The sequence below is a fragment of the Ascidiella aspersa genome, chromosome 8 (assembly GCF_963924565.1).
Source record: "Ascidiella aspersa chromosome 8, kaAscAspe10.2, whole genome shotgun sequence".
Lineage (NCBI taxonomy): Eukaryota > Metazoa > Chordata > Ascidiacea > Phlebobranchia > Ascidiidae > Ascidiella > Ascidiella aspersa.
This window is the reverse complement of record NC_139454.1, coordinates 20,080,425-20,093,480: the sequence shown is the minus strand read 5'-3', so window position 1 is coordinate 20,093,480 and position 13,056 is coordinate 20,080,425. Positions and strand designations below refer to the sequence as shown.

The window sequence follows — 13,056 nt, the reverse complement described above, 5'->3', positions numbered from 1 at the left end:
TGTCTCCGTAGTACCGACTTAGCAGCTACTTTTTCGATACTACTTTTTAACTAAAAACAAGTCTTTTGTTTTCGCGTTGGATTTATTTTTGTACATATAATTACTTTTTAAACTTTTGAGACAATTATAAGTTAGCACCAATTTGAAAAACATGTGAAATGAACTACTTACTATGGTATTAACATTGTATACTGCTATAATTTTTTACGTCAAGCAAATCAGAGAAACTAAAACGAGAGTTTTCGCATCACGTATACCATAATAATTATAACAGGGACAAAAAACATATGAATTTTCACAGTGAAAACCAAAAACAGTATAACAGTATTATATTGGACAAGTTACGTCACGATGGTTGACTTTTGCCTTCAAGTAGAATGGTTATATTCTGTACAGCTATGTCCTAATTTGATTTTCTTGAATAGTGGGCTGCGAGAACAAAGTAGTAAATACTAAAATTAGCGTAACTACTAATAAATTTAGGAATATATTATTGCAGAGAAATAAGAACACTTCAATTAATAAAGTCGCAAAAACGCATTAACCTAATGACACACTTCAGTATTCACCAGATGGACACTAATAAGTTGCTCCACCTTTAAAATATATAAAATATGTCACTTCTGTATAACCAAAACGCATTGGCGGAACTTTTTAAACAAACACCTCAGCGGGAAAGGGAACCGGAATAAATCCCTTTTGTTTAGAATAGAAAACTTGCATCTGCATTATAGAAACTGTAGCGAACGTAGTGCGGTCAATCTAAAGTAAAAATTCTGCTTGAAATATCGTCAACAATCCAGTCAATTCCTTCAAGGAGATTTTTTCCAGTTACTGCGCTACAGGGAAGAATTGACCAGTGATGTGTTTTGATTCCTTCAAGATCTAATACCTGAAAATAAATAGATGCTCTTGAAACAAAATTCAAATATAAGTACCTCAATTTATAGTTTAGCACAATCTAAAAATATTAAAGTATTTATATTTGACAAAGTATTCGACAAAATTTATTTTGATGCAATTTTGTTTGTATAGGAGTATTCAAATTAAGATTTTTGTTTCATTTTGCTTAGTTTGCATAGGAAAAAAAGTGTTTGGAAATCCATATTACCTCCCTAATTTCATTTGAAGAAAGTGCACCAGGCAAATCCTGTTTGTTGGCAAACACCAGAAGAGTGGCTCCTGCTAATCTCTGAAAGTATTACGACTTTAATAATAAAATCAACATACGCTTATCGGAATGGCTATTGTTAATAGTAGTTGGCTATTGTCAGCAGGGAATTTCGCCTAATGAATATGTTTTACTAGTTTTGAAAAGTGCCTTAAAAAAAACACAATATTGTTTAAAAAAAGTCAAAACCCATATAGAAGTAAAGTAGGTATCTTCATGATTCATGAATGTAATTTATCCTACATTCAAATTTTAAAAATCGTTTTACATTTACACAACACAACACTTCTATGTGGATCTTAATTACGTTTTCTACAACTTTAATCGGTGTGTTAGATCGTTTTAATAAAAATACATGAACTTTTGCTGTATGACTATAAAAACAGTGTGCAATATTACCTCTTCAACTAAAAGTTGGTGCAATTCTTGAACACAATCGGCAAGCCGTCTCTTGTCAGCACTGTCCACAACCCAAATTAGGCCATCTGTGCTTTCAAAGTAGTTGCGCCAGTATGAACGCAATGACTTCTGACCACCAACATCCCAGATATTGAGTTTAAACCTGAGAATTTTTTTTATAAATACAAGTAATTAAAAAGCGAAAACTACTTCTACTGAAATCACAACCTTAAAATGGCATATTCAAACTATAGAATGCAATCTAGGATGATTACTATAAAAACATATCTCGAATAGAACACTTGTATCCACTAATTTAAACTGTTGAGTTGCAAGAAAATCAAAACCGCATAGTGATGTGCCAGATTACATTCCAATATCTTCCTGGCAAAGAAATTTGTGGAGAATTGTTGTCCAATTTACGCAATTTGGGTTGAAACATAATTTACAATGAAAAACGAGCTTTACCAACAAATATATAGCAAAATTTCTGCATACCATTTCAACAAAAATATTATTGCTTGAAATCTTTAGCAGCCACGAATCATGGAAAGCAGTTAAGTTGTAGAAAACAGTAGAAACTTTACCAACAAATAAAGATATACATTTTGACAAGTACAGTTTAACGTGTTTGCATCAATAGCAGTTGTTATAAAAATCAACCAGAGCCTTGAACATTGGCTCACCAAACTTTTTTAAGGTTTTACAAAACTTACCCCCTGTGTTCAACAGTCTTAATGTTGAAGCCAAGAGTTGGCGAAATCGTGTTGATATCTTCTCCAATAAACTTTTTCAAAATAGTAGTTTTCCCCGCATTATCTAAACCACTGTTATAAACAAGAAAAACTTAAATCTTAAGCATGGTACATTAAGGGTGAGTAATTGAAACTAGTGTCACACCGCTAAGACAAAAATGGATAATAATATTCATATTTTAAGGTTTATTTTATAAGAATGTCTGTTTCAATGATTTTTACCCCAGGTATTTTTGATATCTCAGGTTAATAATAGTTTCATTTTAAAAATCTAAATAAATCTCATCAGAAGGGGATGATTTTAAAGCCATCTGAATTATGGTTCACTTTCATGAATATTTTCCTTTTTTGCATACTTTATGATTTTGAAGACAGTAGATTTAATCTACTTTAACAACTTTCACAAAAATTTAACAGTAAATAATAGAGGATAACAATTATAATTGTATATATATATACCACTTTTTTAACAGTAATAAAAAACAAAAGATTTTTTGGCGCTGGTCTAGAATCCTACCACAGTTATGAAATCAACGCACAAAAATTGAGTTAGGGTGTGGGTTAGTGTTTGAGTGAGGGTGGGTCAAGTATTATTATATTCTTAATTAGATAATAATACTTGACCCAACCTAACCCGAAACGCTAACTCGCACCCTAACCCAATTAATGTGCGTTGTGGTAGGATTCTACACCAGCGCCGATTTTTTTAACTCACAGCATCAATATCCGTACTTCTTTCTCCTTTTGTTTCATCTTTTTCAAAATTGTTAATAAACCCATTTTGGAAAAACGAATCCTATTATAAACACTACTTAATTGAATTAAGTTTAGAAAATTCTAGGCGTGTTAACAAATTTAAACGCCGTTAGGAGCATTCTAAAACGTCAGGCACATAGGGATTTGAGGTTTAGCAGCAGAATGACTTGGTAAAATAATAATTCATAGTCTTGTTTAAACAAATGTACTGTCTATGTGGAAACTAACTAAATTAATAGAAATATAATTTTATTTTTAGAATTCCTTTTATTTTGAAGCAAAAACGAGTTTTAAATTTCATTGTGAAACACTTTAAAGACATTTGACGTAATTTCTTTGAAATATACATTACGTAGGTCTCATCTGATTTTAAATAAAGTCTATAGAAATTTCTATAAAGCCTTTGATTTTAATAACACTTTCATAATTTAGTTTGAAAAAGCAGTGTTTTGCTGTCATATTTCACTTTTTTATATTGCGTATTTAATGCTGTTGAATTTCTGTGCAGCTTCTGTTGGAATAAACCACAATAATTTAGTAGCAAATTAAATATGATGTGTCAACTTTTATTTTTGTTTGTCCAGTAACTACATAAATACATAAAGATCTTTAAGGTACAGTACAAAAAGGTAAAAACTACGAGACACATATTAAATTAAAATGTTCGCCACTGAAAGTATTTTTAATAAAGTAAAAAAAAACTAAGGCACTACTTTCGGCAGTAGCTTTAGCTTCTTCGGGGATGCCGAAGCACAGAATGCCATTTATCACAACAGAAAAAGAGAAAACGCGTATAGACCTAGCATTTTAAAAGCTAAGAACGCTGATTCTTAAAATGTTTATAATTGCCTCTAAATCATGCACAACAAAATGTTGCAGCAAACATTGAAACAAGATAAGCACCAAGCAACGTCTCATCTTTAAGCGCTGTGCAATATATTCACAGTATGCGGTTACGTCTGACACTCATCATTCATTTCTTGCGCGCGAGACATCAAAGGCGAAGGTGAAAACTGGCTATCTGTAGGGATTCCCACTGCCAAGAGACCTGCCGAGAAAAATAGAAAAATCAAACTAGGGGTAAAAACTAATGGCTTTCCAGTAAAGTTCCACGCAATTATATGTACATTTTATTCTTTTTGCTATACCCGTTACATAATGCATTTTTTCACGCACATAACATACGGAAAATTAGGCTCATTTTGTTGTTCTAAAACCCAAAAAGCAACAGTAAATTACGCACTTCGACAATAAAGATTGCTTATTTACAATACGATAAAACTGCACCCCCTTGTCTTTAGTGATGAATTATTTATGTCTGCAACAGCTGGCGCTCTACCTGTTGTGCTGTTTAGGACTGTTGACGTTGCTTTGGTACTTTATGCCGGCAAAGTGTTGGTACAAAGCCCCATGACTGATGGAGTGATGACTTGCCCGGTCCTTCCCTTGGCTGCGCTTCGTACCTGTCAAAAACAGTTCTAATAAGTACAGAATAGTGTTTGTACTTTGTATCACAGAAATAACCTGTTGGTTCATATCTATTGTATGGGATTTATGGGATATGTGTTTTTATAATATTTTTTTCATTTTTTTATTAATAGCCAATGTTTTGGATAACAAGTACGGCGGTACTATCCGGTATCAAATGGTGTCATTTTATCAAATTAGTAAAACTGATCAAAGTGAAACGTTCAAAGATATATTTTTCTCGGTTCACCAAACAAATATTGTTTGGGAGTCTAAAAGTTAGTTACCATTAGTTTTAAAGAGAGAAATCGCATTTCGGAGCGAAAGCCTAGCTGAAGCAAGTATCGGTACCTTAATACTACTACTTGACATTCAATATCAGCTGCAATACTATGCAGACATCGCTTTTTAACATTCATTAGTTTTGTGTTTAAAGCAATAGAAAATCAAAATACAGGTAAACGGTAAGAAGAGGTCTTGGTATTTCTTTATAGGTCTTCTACAAACCACTATGCAATGCGCCATATTCCTGATAAATTGCATTACCTTTGCCTGCATATTCGTCGTAATGTCCAGGAGCGTAGGGAATGGCGTGCCTCTCGTTTCCAATGGACATGTGGGTGACTTTGATAGGACCGGCTCGATTGTGGGGAGTTATTCCGGGCAAGATGGATTCGGAGACCATCGGCTGTTTCAGAAAAAATTATTCGTAAAAATATTTCTAGAAAGAATCTAGAAAGTATTTAGTCGTGTTGCTATGTAAGATCCGAAGAGAACAACAGAGGCAAAAAAGATCGAAAACAACTTAACACAGAACACTGCACAGAAAACTGCAGTTACGCCAAAAACGGTATCATCGGTTGTTGTCATAAAACATTGCCTATATTTCGAAATTTCCCACATGGATTTGTGCACCGCGGATTTTAAAAGCGACAGTCGGCTATAACTTAATCGATTTATAATTTAAAACTTCCATCGACAGTTCAAGATCTCTTTTACGCCAAAGTATGTCATAGATCTTGACATACGCTTGATGAAAAGATGTACAAAATGTATTAAAAGAAAGGGTGAAGGGTGCTCTATTTTTTTTTTAGTTTTATACTAAATATTTACCACAAAACGTTTTTAATGTTTTCAAAGTACGACTAATAGATACATAGGGAACATAAAAAAAAATCATTGCCATTTTAAAGTTACCTAACTTGCTGTAGCAGTTTTTTTTTTCGAGAACAGACATTATTATTATTTTGGCGGTCAGGCACACTCTTTTTTGTTTAATCTCTGGGTTTAGGAACGGTACATGGAATTTTATTCCGACGCCCTTTATTTTAGACAAAAGGTGTCGCGATGCGATACCAAATGACGTCATTACTATACTCAATCTCGCAGAATGAAGGAAATTCAAATTTTCATTGGACATTTTTTTAATTTACCTGTCACCGGTAGAATCGAAAATATGGTTATAGTGCATCGATTTCAACCGTGCAATGGGCCGCTCACCAGAACGCCTTATGAATAAAACGTCAATAAACTGGCGTTATATTAAAAGTAATACTTCGCTCGGGGCCAAAATAACGAAGTCGTGTTGCCCTCTATGAAGTTTTTACTCTCTTTATTGCGCAGTGAAATTTATTTGTGAAATACCACAATCTATTGTTACTGTCTGCGATACGCCGTGCTTATTTTGCAAGGTTTTTAAATACCTAAATAAGGGTCACTTGTCGTGTTTTTTATGTGATTCAAAAACAAAAAGTAAAAAAGGCCATGGTCAACACAATAACAAATAGTTGAAAACTTCGCTTTACTAGAGCATTTTATAAAAATATAACAAGACTACGAAAAGCGCTTTAGAAAAAACATTTTTTAAAGATGTTTTTAATACCCAAATCAATTCTTAGACATTTAAATCTTCACTAACTTTGTAGCAGCCCTGCGCACCACGGTCTAGCCAAGCACACGTATAGGTTTCCCATGCTCGAAGTTGCAAGTCACCTGCTGGTCCATGAAGTACAGTTCAGCCTTGGTGCGTTCCTCGGGGGTGACCTGAATTCCGTCAATTTGCAGCAGATTGGGCTGCTGGTAGACCAGCATGGGACGGTGGAGTCCCCGACGCGATACCGCGTTGCCAATCACCGAGATTTCGGCGAGGTTGGGAAGCGATTCCAGCTTTTCGAGTTCGACCATGTCCTGCAAATCAATGCGGCGTTTTTTGCGAGTCCAGACGTTGCAGTGTTGTCGTAGGCTAAGTCATTTTAATTGTCCCAGCCGAACCACTTCAAATAGCAAGTGCATGCCACAATACGTCACAATACGTTAAACACAAAGGAATGTTTTAATTGTTGCAGCATTCCACTTTGTTGCAGCATTCCACCGACAAAAACAGACACTTTAATCCACAAAACAATTTGGATTCCTTAAACGTGAGAAGCCCATTCATGTGGTATTATGACGCCACAACGCACCAGCAGTGTAAGTTGGGGGTCGTCGAACCAAAATTGGTTGAACATTGACGTCGTAATAAGACCAAAATTTGACAATGGAAGTGTTTATTTGCCCGACTCGTTAGGGTTACACACACAACCATTGGAGATTGTCAAGATTTACTTCGGAATTTTCGCCTAGCATATATCTAAAACCCTGCATCATTTTATGTCAGGGACCCTTCGGATGGTGTCAGGGTTAAGATTACCTAAATCAATATCGCAAGTTTTAAACTATTTCCAGCATGATTATATTTGAAGCACCTCTCACCTAACCTCTTAACCCCTCCCTAACTTCACCTTTTAGATCGGAAAATTACTTTCTATAAAAAATCGCGAATGGTTACATGTATTTTTATCTCGAACTGAATTGAAACAGAATAATCAGTGTTAGACATTATTTTTATTGTAAACGAATAAACAACCTATTGCGTTGTAAATATATCGTCCAGTGTTGGGATTAAATTTAAAAAAAACAACGAATCACTAATATACCAACGCTAACTTAAAATGACAATGACCAACTTCTTTTACGATTTTGTTACATTGCATTATGATGTATTTAATAACCACTCAGGAGCACACTCAGGAATCGCTGTACAAACCGTCCAGGAAGTACCACTTTCGAAAACGCAAAATATATTGGAAATAATATTGAGATTGAAGTTCTATTACCAAACTCCAAATAAAACGGTTTTATTATAGTTTTAGAGTTAGTAAAACGTAGCCAAACCTGAATTCTGTTCATTCCCAGATAAAGCCGCTGCAAATTTTCGAGATGGTGAAAGTTGGTTAAATCCCGAAGGCGATTTTCCTCCAAATGAAGTTCCTGTGTTGTAACAATTCTGGTAAACGTTTGCAACCAGGCCAATTTTAATTATTTTGATATGTGCAACTGACAGTGTAGCTGCGGATTATGTAACCAAAAATAAATCTTTACTTTCGGAATGTAAAGTAAAGTGTGTAAACATATTTAAAATCAACGAAAGAGTTAGAGTGAAAGAAGGCAACGGTTTTCGTGCGGGAAACGACAGCGCAAAAACACCTTTGGGGTGAAACATAAAACAATTTTGGGCAAATTTACAAATTAACCTAATACCTGAACTAGAATTACCATTTAAGATAAAAATTAAGATAAACTCGACTTTTTATAAAAACGTGTGTGGTACAGAACTGTACTCCAAGATCGGCGCGTTTTAAGCCAAATTCCAAATTGGAAAATTAACTAAAATGACAAGCTATCAGCAGCATATCACTCTCCCCTATTCTTTGAAAAGATAACTCGAAAGCTTAAAAGCTCAATCTGATAAAACAACCCGGACCAGTAAGGCGCGACACGCGAACTTTTCGCACCTGCAGGTTCCACTGGCTGACGAACGAGTTCTCAGTGACCAGCTTGACCTTGTTTCGGTCAAGGACGAGCTCACGCAGCTCGTGGAGTCCCTCGAGGCCTTCGACACGTGACACCTCGTTGCCTGGCAACAAACGAACAAACGACAGTGGCATTTTTTGAAAATCGAACAACGTGCGATAAGTGCCAGGAGAATAGATTGAGGCGGCCTTTAGAGAAACATTCCCAGGTTCAGTTTGTTGTGAGTCTCAACTGTTGGAGGTGTGAAAAGTCTTGGATAAATAGCAAAAAAACATGCATACTTGGACGCCTTAAATTATTTTATTTTTATTTTCACCGTGGATCAGTAGGAAATCTAAGGTAATTCTTCCCAACTATCGTAGACTATTACCCTAAATGGTCGTTTAAACGTTGTTGGTATCTAATAAAGGGATTCCAGTACTCTTTTAATTGATAAAAGCCTGTTCAAACAGGCAACAATTCAAATCATCAGTCACCCACCTTGCAGAAAAAGTGCCTTGAGGTTTGAGAGACGGCCGAGTTGCAGGGCTGCCATATTGTTGATGCGGTTGTAGCCGAGGTGAAGCACCTCCAGGTGTTCCATGATGGGGGTGAGCGATTCTGACGTCATCAGTTCCGACGCCACTTGGTGGCTCAACGAGTACTGGGAACGGATCTGCGTCGGAAAGTAAAAATCAACACTGACTCCGACCAATGTGTTTTCTGTCGAAATGCCCCTGAACCTATATGCCTTAAATTAGAGGTCGACAGTATTTTACATATTTGGAGTTTATCAAAAAAATAAACAATTTACCAAATAACAATGAAAAACTTTTTTTGACTAATCAACTTAGTTAGAAAGTTAAAATAATTTACAACCCCCAAAGCCGTTTTTACAATATAATAGTAAAATTTGCCATACACTTAACTTATCAGCAACAATAAAAAAAGCTATTGGAAGGAATTACATCGTGGATCTGATCAAAACTTTGAGTTTCTCGACAAAACGAGCTTGTAAGTCTCCTGTTTGGAACTGCTGTTGACAATGAATTTTTATAATTGCTTACTGTTATGTGCGAGCTTCGTTATATATATCGTTTGTAAGTATGCGTTATATGTATCGTTTTGCAAGTATGCAAGACATAATCGACGCTTTCTATGTTTGTTTTTATGATCAAGTATATAAAACACTATATCTGTGCTTTAAATTCTGAAAATCTTGCAATTTATTTTAAGTGGGCTGGCCTTTTTGATAGGACTTTTTATTCTCGCCCGTCTTTTTATTTTGTGGTTTCAGGGTAATAATAGTACAAAAAATAGTGTAAAAATTCACACCTTGCTAAATGGTCGCTGCAAGAAACGTTAAAAACATATCGTCCTTCGCATGTTTCACATATCTAGTGTGCTTTACTGATTTTCGATTGAACACACTGTTAAGCTGATTCAAAAATAGTGGATTAAACTAGGTCGGCCATGGTCAGCAAATACTTTAAAAGGCAGACGTTCGAGTTCCTTTTTTTGAAAATAGTTTTGTCAAGAGTCATTTAGGTTTTAAAATAAAGCACAGGTCTTGGTGTTTACATACAATCAGACATTTCTTACATTGCTTTTGTCGGTCTTTATTTCATGTCATTTTCTATAAATAAATTATTTTAAATAACTTTGGAATAATCTTGGGCAAAGAAATGCTTTTCAAACAGCATTTTTTTTTTGTATGTGCGACCAGTTATTTTCAACGTTTCCCTTTTGATTATCTCTATTTAATTAAAAAAAAAAACGAAACGGTTTTAGGTAAAGAATAAGAAAATTGCTTAATACTGTTAATGCGATCGAAGAGTTAAACGATCGAAGTAGACTAATAAGGGGCATTTTTAATACAGCAAATACTGTAAACAACTGTTTAGGTGTGTGCGCCCATTGCAAAGCTTCGTCGTCAAACCTGCTGCTTGTGGTTTCTTGGCCGTGGCACGATGCACTCAATGTGGTTGTGGTTGAGGCAAAGCACTCGCAAGTTACGCAAATGTACCAGACCACTGAACGACGTCAGACTGTTGTGCTCCAGGTTTACGCTGCAAAGTAATCGAGGCGGTTCAGGCCCTCTGATTAAGCCTAATAGAACTTTATATAGTAAAGTAATATGATTCTACCGACAGTACTAACTTTTATTTCGAAGAAAAAAAAATTAGGTTCCGGTCACAAAAAACGACCATTATAAATACATTACGTTGCAAAACAACTGTCACATTTGTGGTCGGCAATAAAAAATACCTTTTCCCAGCCCAAAATTTTTCCATCTCGATAAATGCTTTCGTAAGCGGCAATTTGACCCATGATAATAGCTTTAATTAAAAAACAACACCTTTTTGTCGGCAGCATATTCGATTCTTATAATCCCACATACAGGCGTGTCTGTCACAAATTAGTATATAGCTGCTATGTTAAACATATTTTTTTGTTAGAGCTCGATGTTTACAAAAAGCTGCTTTTCTGGGTGTTTTTATTTAGACACAAAGCCATAAATGTGACGTGGGTTGACAGTGAAGCGCCTAGTCTTTCTATAAGTTGTGGGCAGCCCTTTTGTTTAGTGCTACAAAGGAAAAACAATTTTTTTCAGCAAACCTTAAGAAACACACCTCTAGGCTTAGACTAAAGGCCCCGAATTATTTTCATTTTTCATTCATATATATTCAATCAGGCGGTATTCTAACCCTGAGGAAAGCATGGAAATAAACTTCGTAAATATAGCGGTTACATTATTGTGAAGGTGACACAGCGAAAGGGGTTCCCAACCTTTTTTACACCGTTGTCCCTTTGAAATTTTGAGAAATCAATTCCCCCCCCTCTTTATTTCAACCATTAAAAAACTTAAGAAACGTAATTTTAGTGAAAAATGGTTTATGCAGTAACCGGTAGTTAGAATGATTAAATATAAAATACATTGCGGCTTGCACACTCCTTTGTCATGTAGATATTTAAAGCCAAGCTAAAGACAACTTTCATCATACTTCCTCCTTTTAGCAGGGGTAGCCATTGCGCAAATCAAGAAGTAGTTTATTGCTGTACTATGACATTTTTCTTTTTTTTTTTCTTTCGTTGTAGTGGAGTAGACTTAGAAATAAAAAATTAAAAAATGGTATTTTTCAATTTGTTTCATGGCCCGCTTGAAAAAGGCTCATGGCCCCAGGTTGATAACACCTGGTCTAAACGCTCTCACAGCGGTTTTAATGTGACCACCATCCTCAGGTGTGTGTTTCACACGACCGACACAAATTGTAATAAACAAAACAAAAATCGTACTAAACAAAAAAAATAGAATGATTCGCTCACCTTCTCAGGTTCTTGAAGACGTCGCCGCCTCCAATGTCAACGGTGCGTACTGAAGCGTTGGGAAAGTCGAGCTCGCGAACCTCGTGAAAGTTGGCGTGTCCGATCCTCTCAGCCACGAAGTCGTTTGTTAACCTAAATGGCACAGTGACCGTTATTGGTCCACACTTAAAACAAGCTTGTGAGGTTGGTGTGAGCACGGCTGCTGAGTCCGTGTAAAATAATCTTTAAAAATATTCGTATTTTGCTATTTCTCAATAAATAAATCAGGTGGCAAATTTTAATTCTTGACAAGCTTTCGCACAGCCGTGCTTCATTAAGTCAAAGTGTAAATGAAACAAATTAAAATGCACGTAAAAGCACAAGCGCGAGTAAAGGGCCATAAAATAAGGGTGTCGTCTAACATATCCACAGGCACATGCTCGCCAAAACGTGTTACTGACGCAAAAACAATTACAACAGTAGCAAAAGCTGGCTTTAGCAAAGCGTGTTATGAGGCGTAATGTGACATAAAGCCCAAATCTCGATTGAGCCCAACTTTGATGGCATCGAGCTTTTTGATTATGCTTTGTTAGACTGTGAGTCAAATGTGCGATTTCGTCGAGTCACGAGTCCGACTCCGACTCTTTAAGCTGTATTTTACACATTCGGCAATTCATTCATAGGGGGTTCGCATAATTCATCAGCCTACAATACATAATGTGAAAATTTTCACCATAATTATGCTATTCCACATGTACAATACATGGTGTGAAAATTTCCACCATGTGCGATTCCACCTGTACAATATATAATGTAAAAATTTCCATCATATGCTATTCCGCCTGTACAATACATGGTGTGAAAACTTCCACAATATGCTATTCCACCTGTACAATATATAACTGGTCGGAAAATATTTCAACATGCTTTGCAATTTGCGGCCTTATCAGTTTCAAAATTTAGTACTGCGCATGCGCACGTCGAACTCGGGACTGGGGTAGTCTTAGGTGGTCTTCTTCAAGTTCAACTCCAGAAAAATTAACCGACTTTGTCAAGTCCCGAGTCCAACTTGGACTCTGCAGCTCTGGTTACGTGGGGAGGTAATTTTTTACAGTGCTATAACGAAAATTACATCTGGCCACTTAAGTTGATCTTGTGAGATGTTCTTAAGTTAGTTTCAGAAACGCCCTATTTTGCTGAACACGTAAAACGAAAAAAAAAAAAGTTGACCCGTGAGCTGCAAATTAGTTGGAAACATTTTTCGTGAGCTGAAACGCGGCGAGCTTTATTCTCGTAAACTGCAAAAAGCTGAAAACGCGTTAATCTTAAAAAAACGACAACCCACAAATCTCTTAAATTCGAAACTTTGCG

The 13,056-nt window shown here is 35.8% G+C and overlaps 2 protein-coding genes across 4 annotated transcripts in view; both read right to left on the bottom strand.

The window, feature by feature from the left end:
* Window positions 1–48: 48 nt before the first annotated feature.
* Window positions 49–3,183, bottom strand: LOC146136769 (ADP-ribosylation factor-like protein 2). Of its 2 annotated transcripts, XM_083395020.1 has the most exons (5): window positions 3,041–3,183; window positions 2,287–2,397; window positions 1,571–1,733; window positions 1,112–1,192; window positions 50–892 (listed from the first exon to the last, which is right to left on the bottom strand). In XM_083395020.1, exons 1-5 carry the CDS (start codon window positions 3,103–3,105, stop codon window positions 758–760), a joined length of 555 nt encoding a protein of 184 aa, XP_083251146.1. In that variant the 5' UTR covers window positions 3,106–3,183; the 3' UTR covers window positions 50–757. The 2 variants fall into 2 exon arrangements, with proteins under 2 accessions (XP_083251147.1, XP_083251146.1); XM_083395021.1 differs by lacking the exon at window positions 1,112–1,192 and having other exon boundaries at window positions 49–892.
* A 456-nt stretch (window positions 3,184–3,639) lies between these two features.
* Window positions 3,640–13,056, bottom strand: part of LOC146136768 (leucine-rich repeat-containing protein 9-like) — a 31,037-nt gene continuing 21,620 nt past the window's right edge. The window contains exons 26-34 of one of the 2 annotated variants that reach the window (XM_083395041.1): window positions 11,707–11,838; window positions 10,319–10,448; window positions 8,881–9,055; window positions 8,382–8,503; window positions 7,762–7,857; window positions 6,541–6,735; window positions 5,095–5,236; window positions 4,421–4,544; window positions 3,640–4,129 (exon numbers count right to left, since the gene is read on the bottom strand). In XM_083395041.1, the coding sequence (XP_083251167.1) occupies window positions 4,099–4,129; window positions 4,421–4,544; window positions 5,095–5,236; window positions 6,541–6,735; window positions 7,762–7,857; window positions 8,382–8,503; window positions 8,881–9,055; window positions 10,319–10,448; window positions 11,707–11,838 (1,147 nt within the window). In that variant the 3' untranslated portion in view covers window positions 3,640–4,098. Of the gene's footprint in view, window positions 4,130–4,420; window positions 4,545–5,094; window positions 5,237–6,466; window positions 6,736–7,761; window positions 7,858–8,381; window positions 8,504–8,880; window positions 9,056–10,318; window positions 10,449–11,706; window positions 11,839–13,056 lie in introns of those variants that run through there. The other variant, XM_083395042.1, reaches the window with a different exon arrangement.